The sequence below is a fragment of the Mastigoproctus giganteus genome, chromosome 10 (assembly GCF_048544385.1).
Source record: "Mastigoproctus giganteus isolate SK-2022 chromosome 10, ASM4854438v1, whole genome shotgun sequence".
NCBI lineage: Eukaryota > Metazoa > Arthropoda > Arachnida > Uropygi > Thelyphonidae > Mastigoproctus > Mastigoproctus giganteus.
In genome coordinates this window covers 139,670,877-139,685,207 of record NC_143584.1, presented here as the reverse complement: position 1 = coordinate 139,685,207, position 14,331 = coordinate 139,670,877, and the positions used below count along the sequence as shown (strand labels likewise).

Sequence of the window (14,331 nt, the reverse complement as noted above, 5' to 3'; positions counted from 1 at the left end):
AAGAAAGGATAGATGTAGAATAGATGTGCGGAAATTTGCCTTTAGCCAGCGGGTGGTTAATTGCTGGAACAAATTTCCATCTGTCGTTGTGGAAGTTGATAGGTTAAATAAATTTAAGGAGGAACTGGACAGGCATTTGGAGGGTATGGTGTGATTTTTTTTTTTTTTTTTTTTTTTTTTGGCTGATGCTGCATAAGCTCCTACACTTGCTTTCTTGCATCAAGTGCCACTACTACAACTACTACTACTACCGAAATTGAAATTTTATTGAAATTAAATCGAAATCATGATTCAGACCAGAGTAGCAACGCAAAAGGCTCAAGCTAACGGGAGTGCTGTGGCTCAGGGGAGAACTGAGGGGGAGGGACAGTTGCCCTCTGAATCACAGCCTTTTAAAATGCACTGCTTGCATGATGTTTGTGGAGCAATCAGGTACGGGATATGATATTGCCATGGGGGATGTCTTTGTGTGTGTGCAATGCAAGGAGTGTAAGGAAATCAGGCGACAACTCAGCATTGTTATGGGCCTATATGAGAGCTTGAAGGACAGGATGGATGCCCTCGAAGGATCTAAATTGAGGACCCATCAAGCTCTCAGCTGCCCACATCAATACCAGAGCTTGCACTGGGTTATCACGCAACACAGCGCAACCCCCCCCCAAGGCAGAATGCGCTGGTCCCACAGGAACTAGTAGTTGTTGGTGACTCTATTGTCAGGGAAATGGGGAACATGCTTTGTAACAAGGATAGGTGGAACAGGAACAGGGTATGTCTGCCAGGGTCAAAGGTTGATGACGTTGTAGAGCGGATATCATCTTTTAAGGGCACAAAAGGTGATATAGTTGTACACGTTGGCACTAATGATATTAAGAGTAGGAGACCTGGAGAATTACTTAACAAGTACAGGTCACTGTTGAAAAAAAGCCGTGAATTAGGGTTGAATTTGAAAGTGTCTGCAATTCTACCGAGACACGATAGAAGGGAGTATATGATGAGAGCCGTGTCGATCAATTCGGCCCTGGAAAGATTGTGGAAGGCTCAAGGGGTAGAATTTTTTTTAGTCTGGTCTGTACTTGTTAACAGGAAAGACTGCTTCTACAGGGATGGGATACACTTAAATAGAAAGGGTGCAAGAATATTTGTTGATGCTATCGAGGCAGTGTTAGGTGGGTCGGAAAACTGCTAGCTTGAGGGGATATAAGGACTAATAGATTAACAGGAACCACGTGCTCACTGGCAAAGATGAAAGTGATTTTTGCTCTGCTTCAATTGGAATGTGCAGCAGCCTTGAAAACAAGCTGCAGGATATTTCAGAGACTGCAGGGAGTCATTGCGGTACAAGTAAACACATGGGTTGTGTTAAGGTAGTTAAGAATAGGAACAGGTGCATGTATAGTTGCATGTACACCAATGCTAGGAGTTTGGTTAATAAATTTGAGGTATTGCTCAAAACATCAAAGGCAGATATTGTTGGGATATCAGAGACGTGGTGTTGCACAGATATAAGGAATGCAGAACTGGAATTTGGGAAGTACAATGTGTACAGAAAGGATATACAGGATAGAAAGGGAGGAGGGGATATGCTATTAGTTAAGAAACACATAAAATCCAAGGATGTGAAGCAAGTCAACATCGCTGGACAGTGCAGTGTCGAGTCAGTTTGGTGTGACATAAGCATTGGGAGATCAAAATTGAGAGTAGGAGTGTGCTATAGGCCTAATGACTCTGATGAGTATAATAAGAAACTGTACAGGGAAATAGAGTGGGCCAGTAAATCAGAGACTTTTAACGGGAGATTTTAATTATCCAGATATTGACTGGAATTTGTAGGTTGGTCTCTCACACACTAGCAAGGCTTTTGTAGATTTACTGGATGATTGTTTTCTACATCAGCATGTTCTGGAAGCAACTAGAGGGAGTAATACTCTTGATATGATTATCAGTAGTGATTCTTCATGCATTAAGAATCTGCAGATAAAGGAACCACTAGGTGGCAGTGATCACAGTGTGCTGAAGTGGGATTTATTCAAAGAGGTAAGTACCATCAGGGGTAAAGGGAAGGGTTTTCGCTTTCATAAAGGCAACTACGATGGTCTGAGACAGTATTTAAATTCTATACAGTGGGACCAACAAATGATGTTATGAACAGCAAATTGAAAATGGGAAGCATTCAAAGAACTTATCTTGGTAGCTACTAGGCTTTACATACTAACTAAGAAATACTGTTCAAGGTTTAGGCCTAAATGGATGTCAGATGAACTAATGAGACATGTGGCAGAGAAGAAAAATGCATGGGATTCATATAAATTAACATGTGACACAGAAGCCTATGATAGATACAAGTTGATCTGTAACCAAGTTACAAAGGAGGTTAGGCAGGCGAAGGCAGATTACGAGAAATCTTTGGCAAAGGATGCAAAGAAAAACAGCAAAGAATTCTTTATTTATATAAACTCTAGAAGGAAGGGGATGAATCAGATTGGTCCACTTGATATCGATGGTTCAAATGTTGATGATCCTGCTCAGGTAGCTAATAAACTAAATGAATATTTTGCATCGACATTCACAGATGAGGAGATATTCAGCAAGAGGAATGCCAGAGGTGTTTTCAACTCTGGCAGTAAGCTAGATAATCTTGTAATAACTGAGAGTAAAGTGGAGGAGAAATTGTTGAAGATAAACACAAGAAAGGCACCTGGGATGGATGGGATCTATTCAGTTATATTAAAGGAGGCAGCAAAGGAAGTAAGCAAACCCTTAGCCATAATTATGACAGCTTCCTTGGATTCAGGGGAGGTACCCATAGACTTGAGATTGCAAATGTGACCCCAATTCACAAAGGAGGATCAAAGGCTGACACAAGTAATTATAGACCTGTGAGTTTAACTTCTGTTCCAGGAAAATTAATGGAGGCACTGGTTAAAGAAGCACTGCAGGATCATCTAGACAAGACTTCAGTTATAGCTGGGACACAGTATAGTTTTGTTAAGGGAAAGTCTGGCCTGACTAATTTGATTGGATACTATGATGCAGTCACAAAAGAACTGGATGCAGGGAATAACTTTGATATTATATACTTGGATCTTAGAAAGGCTTTTGATACTGTTGCACATGGAAGACAGCTGCACAAATTGGAGCAGTGTGGCATTGGAGGCAAATTGCTGCTATGGATAAAGGGGTGGTTGAGGGGGAGGAGACAGAGGTGGTAATCAATGGACACTGCTCATCGTGGACTGATGTTATTAGTGGAGTCCCCTCAGGTTTCAGTGTTGGGTCAATTGTTTTCTGCATTTATAAATGATATCAATGATGGTATATCTAGCTTAATGTCCAAGTTTGCAGATGATACAAAGGTTGGCATGGTTGTTAAGGACACTACTGATGCTATTCTGCTGCAACTGGATCTAGAAAGGTTGAGCAGATGGGCTGAGAGGTGGCAAATGAAGTTTAATATTGACAAATGTAAAGTACTACATATGGGAAACAGCAACCCCCCAGAGAAACGTATCAACTCTGTGGTACTACACTGACAGTGGTAGAGAATGAAAAGGACCTGGCACAGATATGAAGTTCTCTGAGCAGTGCAGTCGGGCTGCAAGAGTAGCTCATGGTGTTTTGTCAATGATATACAGGAATATTTCTAGCATGGATAAGAAGGTGATTATTCCCTTGTATAAGGCAATGGTCAGGCCACACTTTGAGTACTGTATACAGGTTTGGAGCCCTCATTTCAAGAAAGATGTAGAGCTGCTCGAACAAGTACAGAGAAGGGCAACAAGATTAGTGAATGGAACAAAGGGGTGCTCTTACGAAGAAAGGCTTAAGTTTTGCAAATTACAGTGTCTGGAGACTAGGCACCAGCGAGATGATCTGATAGAGGTGTATAAAGCCTTGAATGGTTTGAGCATGCTCAATGCCGATGGGATTCTTCGTCTAGCTCAGAATAATCACCTGAGAGGGCATAAATTCAAATTGAGGAAAAACAGATGTAGGATAAATGTGTGGAAATTTGCCTTTAGCCAGCGGGTAGTTGGTTGGTGGAACAGACTTCCATCCCTTGGTGTGGAAGTTGATAGCCTAAATAAATTTAAGGTTCAGCTGGACAGGTATTTCGAATGATGTTTGTTTGTTATTTGGTTTTTAGGAGCATTAGCAACTAAGGCCATATTGCTCCTGGATATGCGGTAGTCATTCCCTGACCTTTCCGCATCCTCCGTATTTGGTGGTGACAGGCACGAACCCCAGTCTAATCAAGAAGCGTGTGCTATGCAATGCTGCTCCTTCCCACCTGGCTACCGAGGCGCCTATATTTTGAACGAATGAAGGGGGTGAAGTGGAAGTTTATTTTTTTTTTTTTTGGCTTATGTTGCATAAGCTTGCTTTCTTGCATCATATGCCTCTATTAATGCTAGTGTATCAATATTTACTTCAGCTGACATCAGATTCTGCACATTTGCCTTACCTATATTCAACCTTTATCCAAATATGTTTTCGCCCCTCATCTGTTGACAGCCGTACCACTTTTTATTTTTATTTTATTTGTATTTTACTGTACTAATCACGCACCTTCTATTGGCTTTGTAATTCAGCCCATAATTTTATTATTTCATCATAACTTTTAGGATATTAACATTCTTTCACCTATCTGCTACACTTCCTTTTCCACTATCCTCGCCCTTCCAGTTTCTGGAACTCTGTGTAATTTTCACATCTATTTATGCATACTTTATTCAATATACAGTAGGTTCTCAATTTTCCGGGGTAGAAGGGAAAAAAAACAAATCCGGATAACCGATTTCACGGTTAATCCAAAAATACACGAGTCCTCGACATACGTAATAGTAACGCAAGACATAACTTCTTACTTCGTTGAGATTTGCATAACTTGGGAATGACTAATAACCTATTGCTACTATATTATTATTGACAAATCTGAATTCAGCACAATACTTGTTAATGTGTGACCATTTTCATACATCCTTATCAGTTTAATTTTTTGATCCAAATCGACCGCTTTCCTTTTCTTAGTAGATTTACTAGTACCGCTGTCACTTATTCTCTAAGTCAGCACCACGATAACGGTCAAAATAATTTTCTGTAAAGAACTTCACAGGGTTTAGGCAAAAACTCACTATCACCCTGCACGAGCTCACATTTTACTAAAGCACATTTCTGGAGGTCACTGCATAAAACAAAAACAATTTCCACTTCCCGGGCTTTTCTGTTTGTGCATCTAATTATAAACGGGTATTAAACTCTATCTTATTGTATTTGAGTTAATACCTATAGCTTTAATTGTGTGAGTTTTTACGTTATTATGTTGAAGTGTGCATCCCCTTCACAAATCTTCAGTCATATAAAAAAAAAAAACGTAAATATATAAGAATCTTCTCTTCTTTCCTATTTTTTGCTTTTTACTTTGTATCTCACTTGTGCAAGCCATGATCATCATTATTGATTACTTATCATTATTATTTTTTTTTGTTTTAAATTTTACAATCCTAATAAAAAAAAAAAAAAAAATTTGAGTGAAAAAAAAAAAAAATAGTTGCATAAGTCAAGGACTTATTGTATAGAAAAATATTCAGCAATCTATGTAAAAAATATAGCAATAGATAAAAAATGAAAAAAAAAAAAAAAACACACTACTTGCATATCCAATACAATGCTTCCCTTTATTTTTTCGATGTCGATTTTAAATCTAATAGCTTCCCTTTATTTTTTACGATGTTGCATATGGTTCGGTCACCAACATTATAATGGTTCATTAGAGATTTAACAGATGCGTCGTTTTCAAACTTTTCAATATTTTCAAGTCTTTGTTTAACTGAAAGTGCAACTCGTTTGCGTTTCTCCATCATTTTCACAATTTCTAAACAAAAAAAAAATATATGTTTACTATAAAAAAAATTGACATCTGTGACATAAATAATGAAACAGAATTTGTCTTTTTGTTGTGGTGCAATTGAACACAACAATCAATGTGATGCACTAAAACAAACTAATCATTTTTTTTTTTTTTTTTTTAAATGGCAAGACCTAGTTATTACTTGAATTTTATTTTTATTTTGAGTCTTGAAGTGTCCCAGTTAATCTGCTTCCAGGTTAATCCGATCCTGGTAAATCAAGAGTCTGCTGTATTAATACAAACACACACATATATGTATATATATATATATATATATATATATATATATATATATATATATATATATATACACACACACACAATTTTTTTTTTTTTTTAAGTGGTGTTTAAAAATTTTAGCATATCTTAATCAGTTATTAAAGTTATTTCAAGAAACTGCAAACAAGATTTTAACTGAGTGATCAGCATCCAAGTACAGATTTAGCATTAGCATTATTAGAGGCGCATAATGCAAGAAAGCAAGTTTATACAGCATCAGCCAAAAAAAAAAAAAACTTCCTATTTCACTGATCCATTTATTCCAAATGGTTGTCTAGTTCTGCCTTGAATTTACCTAAGATCAATTTCCACAACAACAAATGGAAGTTTGTTCCAGCAATCAACTACCCACTGGCTAAAGACAAACTTCTGCACATCTATTTTACAACTGTCTTTCCTCAGTTTTAATCTATGCCCGCTCAAGTTTGTAATCTGAGTAAGAGGAAGAATCCCCTCAGCATTAAGTCAATTCATTCAAGGCCTTATACACCTCAATCAGATTGCCTCGCAGGTGCCTAGTCTCCAGAAGCTGCAATTTGCAGAACTTAAGCCTTTCTTCATAAGAGCACCCCTTTGTTCCCTTCACCAGTCTTGCATCCCTTCTCTGTACTCGTTCTAGCAACTCTACATCCTTCATAAAACGAGGCTTCCAGATCTGTAAACAGTACTCAAGGTGCGGCTTGACCATTTCCTTATACAAGGGGATAATTACATCCTTATCCCTGCTCACAAAATTCCTGTATATCATTGACAAGACCCCATGACCTACTCTGGCAGTCTGTCTGCACTGCTCAGAAAACTTCATATCTTCTGACTGCACATTTACCCCAAGGTCTCTTTCATTCTCTACTACTGAGTGTAATGCCAGATCGTTGGTACATTTCTCTGGGGTTACTGCTCCCCATATGCAGTATTTTGCATTTTTCAATGTTAAACTTCAGTTGCTACTTCTCAGCCCATCTATTCAACTTTTCCAGATTCTGTTGCAGCAGCATACTGTCATTACTGTTATTAACAACCCTGCCAACCTTTGTATCATCTGCAAACTTTGAGATTAAGCATGATATACTTTCATCACTATCATTGATAAATATACAAAGTAACAGTGGGCCCAACACCGAACCCTGTGAGACTCCACTAATAGCATTAGTCCAAGAAGAGCAGGGTCCATTGATTACCACTCTGTCTTCTCCCACTCAACCATGCTTTTATCCATTGTAGCAACTTGTCCTTAGTTCCATACTGCTCCAATTTGTACATTAGCCTTCCATGTGCAACAGTATCAAAAGCTTTCCCGAAATCCAATTATATATCAAAATTATTTTTTGCATCCAGTTCCTTTGTGGCCACATCATAGTATCCAATTAAATTGGTCAGACAAGACTTCCCCGTTGACAAATCTATGTCATCTGAATTATTGCTGCAGTCTTGCCTAAATGAGCCTGCAATGCTATTTTAACCAGTGACTCCATTATTTTCCCTGGAACAGAATCAAACTAATAGGTCTGTAATTACTTATGTCACCCTTTGTTCCCCCTTTGTGAATTGGAGATACATTTTCATATCTCCACTCCGCAAGATTACTACCTTGAATGGTTGTCATTTAGAATTTGCTGTTGGTAACATCATTAGTTTGTCCCACTGTATAGAACCTAAAAAATCTGTGAGACTAGTGTAGTTGCCTTTACGAAAAGAAAAACCCTTTCCTTTACCCCTGATTGGTAGTTACATCTTTAAATAAATCCCACATCAGTACACTGACCACTGCTGCTACCTAGTGGTTCCTTTATCTGTAAATTATTAATACATGAATAATCACTGCTGATAATCAGATCAAGAGTGTTACTCCCTCTTGTTGAGGAGAAATAAGTGTGCGAGTGACCAACCCACAAGTTCTAGTCCCTATCTGGGAAGTTAAAACCCCCCATCATAAGACACTTATTTCTCTGCACAACTGATCATTGTACTCATCAGAGTCATTAGGCCTATAACAAACTCTCACCCTCATTTTTGCTTTCCCAGTGCTTATGTCACACCAAACTGACTCAACATTGTACTGGTCTATCTATGTCAATTGGATGCACTTCCTTAGATTTTGTGTTTCTTAACTAATAGCATAACCCCTCCTCCCTTCCTATCCTGTCTATGCTTTCTGTACGCATTGCACTCTCCAAATTCCAATTCTGCATCCCTTATATCTGAGTGGCACCAAGTCTCTGATATCCCAACAATATCCACTTTGGATGTCTTAACCAGCACTTTAATTTCATCAAATTTGTTTACTATACTCCTAGCATTGGTGTACATGCAAGTATACATGCACCTGTTCTTACTCTAAGTTACTCTAACACAGTCCATGTATTTACTTGTTTCATGACCCCCAGCAAATGGCTTTCTGAACTGCTGCTCATTCCAACAGAAGCAGTGCAAGAATCATTTCCACCTCTGATGCGGCTACTGTTAACCTATTAGTCTGTGAATCCTCCCAAAGCTAGCAGTTTTCCGACCCACCTAACATTGCCTCTATAGCATCGGCAAATATTGCACCCTTTCTATTTAAGTGTAACCCATCCCTGTAGAAGCAATCTCTCCTGTTAACAAGCACAGGCGACGCTATAAAAAAAACTACCCCAAGAGCCCTGCACAATCACTCTATGGCCGAACTGATTGATAAGGCTCTCATCGTAATCTCCCTCCTATCGTGTCTGGGCAGGATTGCAGACACCTTCAAATTTAACCTTAACTAGCAACTTTTTTTCAGCATTAACGTGTACTTGCTTAGTAAATCTGCAGATCTCCTACACTTAATGTCATTAATGTCAATGTATACAATGATATCACTTTTTGTGCCCTTAAAAGATGATATCTGCTCTATGTCATCAACTTTTGCCCCTGGCTGACATACCTTGGTCCTATTCCACCTATCCTTTTTGCCCAATATATTTCTCGTTTCCTTGACAAATGAGTCACCAACAAAAACTAACTCCTGCGGGACCAGAGCATTCTGCCTTGAAGGTTGCCACTATGTTACCTGGTGCATATGAGTGTGTTCTGGAATTGAGTTGGGCAGCTGAGAACATGATGGTGCCCCCATTTTAATTCCTTCGAGGACATCCACCCAACTCTTCAAGCTCTCATAGACGCCCATCAGAACACTGAGTTGTCACCTAATTTCTTCACATTTATACAAGTTATCTATTGAAAACCCACAAAATAAGCTAATATTCTTGTATTTTCGATTCCATAAGCTCTTGTGGACACTATAGCTATTGTACTGTATAAACACAAAAATTTATTTATGTTCCCATTTACTTTTCAACCAGAATAATGATTATTTATCAGCTTAACTTTTTTTTTTTTTTAATTTTTTTCTTAGTTTCTCCCACCTTATATTTTTCATTCTAACATTTCATTTAGTAGGGGATAAAACTGATCCAGTGATGGTTCACATTACGTGATCACATAAATTTCATAAGCTAGAATGTATATTTTCAATATGACAAAAAACAGATATTAAAAATAATTTCTACAGAGTAAATTATAAATTCTCATTTTCTAAAGAAAATAATTTTTATTAATATTATTTATCAGATGATTAGAAAAATTATATCAAATAAAGGACAACTTCACAAGAAAGACTCAGTTACCAATTAAAAATCACTTCACTTCACCTTACATCCTATTACTCATTATTTTGCATATAATAAAAAGGTCAAAAATTATAAAGGTTGTTCTCAGATTAAAAAAAATTTTAACAAATGCATGTAATTTTTCAAGAAATGTTTGATCTACTTACTCCAATATTAATGTATGCTGCCATTACTGAACCAGCTATCGATGCAAATCCTCCTGTCATTACTGCATGGAGTTCAGATTTGGTCATTTGTGATAAGTAGGGTTTGACAATCAGTGGTGCTTCAGTCTGTGTAACATTAAACAAAGAGTAAAAACACGTAATAATATTGAGTTCAATATTCAATTAAATTTTTGGCCCTATACTATGTTAAATGAAAGACTATTCTGTAAAGTTTTCTATATACAGGATATTTCTAAATTGCATATTCACAGCTAAAAATAAGAAAAAAGTTCCTATAAACATACACCTCAAAAGTCTGAGATATTAATCATAAATTACATAAAAAGTAAATGAAATAAAAAAGGAAAACATTAAAAGCAACTTTTCAAAGTGACCTCCATTTTATTTAGTGCAACAATTCACAATTCCCCTAGATATTTTATTTTGTGACTATTATTAACAGTTTCAGCCTTCCAAAATGTGATTTCTCAGTTCATCTTAAATGGTATAGAATAATAAACCATGGATCTCATGTAATCTACCCCCCCCTGCAATAATCTAAGAGTGAGGATGGGCGACTGTGGTGGACATTGTACAGGGCTGTTCCGACAAATCCATTGGTGGTTGTGCTTCATATTTTAATTCAGAAATGTCATGATAAAAGTGAGATGACGCCCTGCCATGCATAAATAACATTTCCTGACAATTTACGGGGTATGTCTTCCAGTAGTTCCCACAAATTGTTCTGCAGAAAATGTAGGATGTCGTGAAAGCCTTACTAGGAAAAAAAAATGGACAATAAGATTGTCCCACCAAGAATAACAAAATAAAGATTAAAGGAAAAGGTATGTTGATAACGAGTAGGTATTGTAGGGCATCACGGTATCATCTTGTGGATAGCCCTCTCTTCTTTGGTTACGTGGCACTTCTTGTTTGGGTTGGCTTTCTTGCTCGCTTCAAGGCGCCATCTTGCTTCCTCTCGTTTCTGTGGGGCAACGCCCTTTTTCCGTCTAGTCACTCTAACTCGCAATCTCTTAGGACAAAATCCCTGCCCTCAGTCTCCAGAAGTTATATAACCCCTGTGACTGCAGCAAAGGAGCCGACCGGGCTAGCCGAGTGGGTAAAGTACCTGCCCGGCAACCCAAAGGTCGCGGGTTCGATTCCCGCCTCGGGCTTGGATCAAAGTACTGCAAAAACCTTGGGAGGTGCAATATGGCCACAGAAGCCGATGCGCCAACAACTACCAAAAAAAAAAAAAAAATGCAGCAAAGGATTAGCGTTGTGTTAAAGGATCGGGCAATCGCAGTGCGTTGACCCGATCCCCCGCGCATATAACTTAACTTAGTTGGTTCTTACCTGTGCTGGTGTGATTGGATATAGGCAGAAAGGATGAGACTTAGAGAAACACATAACTATATTTATTAACACAAAACAAACTAAATATACAACACTTGCACTCTACTTAGGTAATCAGTTTAAATCGTGGTATTCAGGCATTAGTTACATTTCATAATGTCAAATGTGTGGACTAGGTAATAAACTAGTACATTCTGCTCTTCGTGGAAATCCTGCATTTATCTTGTAACATTAATCCTTCACAATTCTTACCTTTTGTAGTGTACTACATCGTTCTAGATTAAACATCCAGAATGCTCATAGACATTTTTGATACTACAAAGGGTACTAGGAAAGTTTTGCAATACAGCTTTGTTTATTTAATTTTTTCAAAGTAATTTCCTCTACATTTAATACACCTCTCCATCCTCCGAAACCAATCTTTAAACCAGTTCTGCCAAGTTTCACTAGGGAGTAAAGCACACTCGTTGTCCCAAGCCCGTAGAAGGTCCTCATCACTGGAAAACCGCCTCCCTTTTAGCTTCATTTTCACATGCGGGAACAGTGCAAAGTCGCAGGGAGCAAGGTCTGAACTGTAGGGAGGGTGCTCGAGAAGTTTCAGTCCTGTCGTGGTCAAATATTCGGTGCAGGCTTTGGCGCGGTGAGCTCTAGCATTATCGTGATGGAGGTACCAGGTGTCCATTCTTGACTTTGGCCGCAGGTTCTTCATAGATCCAATGACTTTAGGCAGGCATTGTTCAGTATACCACTTAGCTGTGACTGTCTTCTGTGTGTCCAAAACGACACGTTCCACAATTCCACTCGATTTGAAAAATACAGCTATCATTTTCTTCTTTACAGATCGGGATTTTCTGACAATTACGGGTGTGTCGTCATCATCAAAGACCCAAACTTTGTTTTGAGCCTTGGTCGGCAGATCGTAATAGTACAGCCAAGTCTCGTCACCTGTCACGATGTTGTTCACATACCGAGATTGTCCCTTATCAAACTTTTTTAACATCTCCCGGCACCAAGTCACACGTCGTGTCATCTGCTCTTCAGTCAGTTGATGCGGCACGCAGAGAGAACAAAGTTTCTTCACGTGCAAATGATCTTGCAGAATCGAACGAATTGCTGGTGCATTTAGGCCAAAGTATCCTCTATCCGTTGGTAGGTCACTCGCCTGTTTTCGTCAAGCATTTTCCTCACAGCAGTAACGTTTTCCTCCGTAACTGACGTTCGTGGCCTTCCCGGCCTCTCAGAATCCTCCAGAGTGAAATTTCCCCTTTGGAATTCTCTATACCACCTGAATATTGTTGTACGATGTGGACAATCATCATCTAGTGCAAGAGTCATTTCTTCTAAGCACTGGTCTATGGTTAAACCACGCACGAAATTATACCACAAAACTGTCCTTATCTCATTTCGTGACCACGATGCCATCGCAAGCACTTTACACTCTCACTACTAATGAATAACTGAGCCCATCTGACTTGGCGCGGCGGCTACTATGCACGTATGAACATGTCTCAACATGCAGCAACAAGCAGCTTCCTGTGATTCATTGTTGCGTCATATTGCAAAACTTTCCTAGTACCCTTTGTACTTATGTTCTGAGACTAAACGCGGGTGAGTGTGGCTGCGTTTCATGGCTGGTTATATCTCGGTGCATCCTTCATCATTCTCTGGGACTCAGCACTTGATCATGCCCAATTGCACTGCACTTTTCTCATGGACATCAGAATGGGAATTTTCAGATGTCTGTGGGAGCATTATAGTCGTTTAACCTACATTATGTTAACATGTAATTCATTTGCGGTTAGGAAAGAAGCATTGAAAAGGTTATCAGTTTAGTTTGTTTTTGATTGCTACATTCGCACGAATAATATAATGGCTTACCGGTTAATTCACTCACTCCTGGAATTCAGTTATACGGCCTCCTTTTCTCTAGGTGGGGTCCTCTACTGGTTTTTGGATGATTTGTGCCTGGTAGCCGCTCTGCTTCTTCTCTGCCTTTGTCTCTTGCTGCTCTGCTATCTTCCGAATCGATGTTCGTCTACAAAGAGTCAACTCTCATCTGCCTCTGTCTGTCTCTCTCTCTCTGTCTGGTTTGGGCCTCAGTCTACCCTTATATCTCGCACTTTGGTGCTACTTTACCCCTTTAACTTTTTTTCTTCGTGGATTACTCAAAGAGGAATTCTTCGCTCCCTCCCAATGACAGTGGGGCAAGTCGTAAATATGATAGAGGACTGTTCTTTTAGTTACCTAAGTCCGCGCAATAGCCCAGTGTGTGCCTGGTTTCGCTATCAACATAAACCTTCCTTTTTTTGCTTATTGTCGTTAGCGCGGGACCCAAGTTCTCGCTGACTCTTTCTCACCCCATTACGATCTCCTGTTAAGAGCGAAAGTAAGCTTGTATTAGTCATGGACTTTTTGTCTTCTCATTGGCTTGCTCACATCTCCTCGTCAATACTTTTGGTTTGGCTTTCGCTTGGTTAATCATCGTGGGTTCTAATTGAAAACGGTTTTTCGACAATTTAGCCCCAACATCCTAAACATCGGTTTTATTAATCAAATAGGGAATTAGGTTTACCCGATCGTCGTGAGCTGAGAATTTATCAGTCTCACAGTATAATTGCATAGGAGTTTTCTTTGGACTAGATACGAGTGTTCGAGGGTTCAGAATTCCATTTCTTATAAAAAATGATTGATCTGTAACCAGAATCAGGTTAAAAAAATTGAAGATAACGTGTGTATTGCAAAACAAGTCACTAACAGAAATTTCAGCATTTCATCATATCTTGCAACAACAATTCTTGTACAGGTATACTATAAAATGAATAGAATTGTTTTTTTATGTTAACGTCCTCCACACATTATTTTTGATGAACTGAAAATGGTAAAGTAACTGTTCTTCAACATTTTTAGTTTATCAAAATCTTCCTTTACCAGTATTTAGTATTAGCAATGGACACATGGTGCAAGGAAACCTATGGCTTATGCTGCACCAGAC

At 38.7% G+C, this 14,331-nt stretch overlaps 1 protein-coding gene across 1 annotated transcript in view; it reads right to left on the bottom strand.

Moving 5' to 3' along the window:
* The window catches only part of LOC150079318 (uncharacterized), a 211,685-nt gene that overhangs the window by 84,316 nt on the left and 113,038 nt on the right, over window positions 1–14,331 (bottom strand). Inside the window, exon 7 of the mRNA XM_090383031.1 lies at window positions 9,984–10,109. Within this exon, the coding sequence (XP_090239157.1) occupies window positions 9,984–10,109 (126 nt within the window). The remainder of the gene's footprint in view (window positions 1–9,983; window positions 10,110–14,331) is intronic.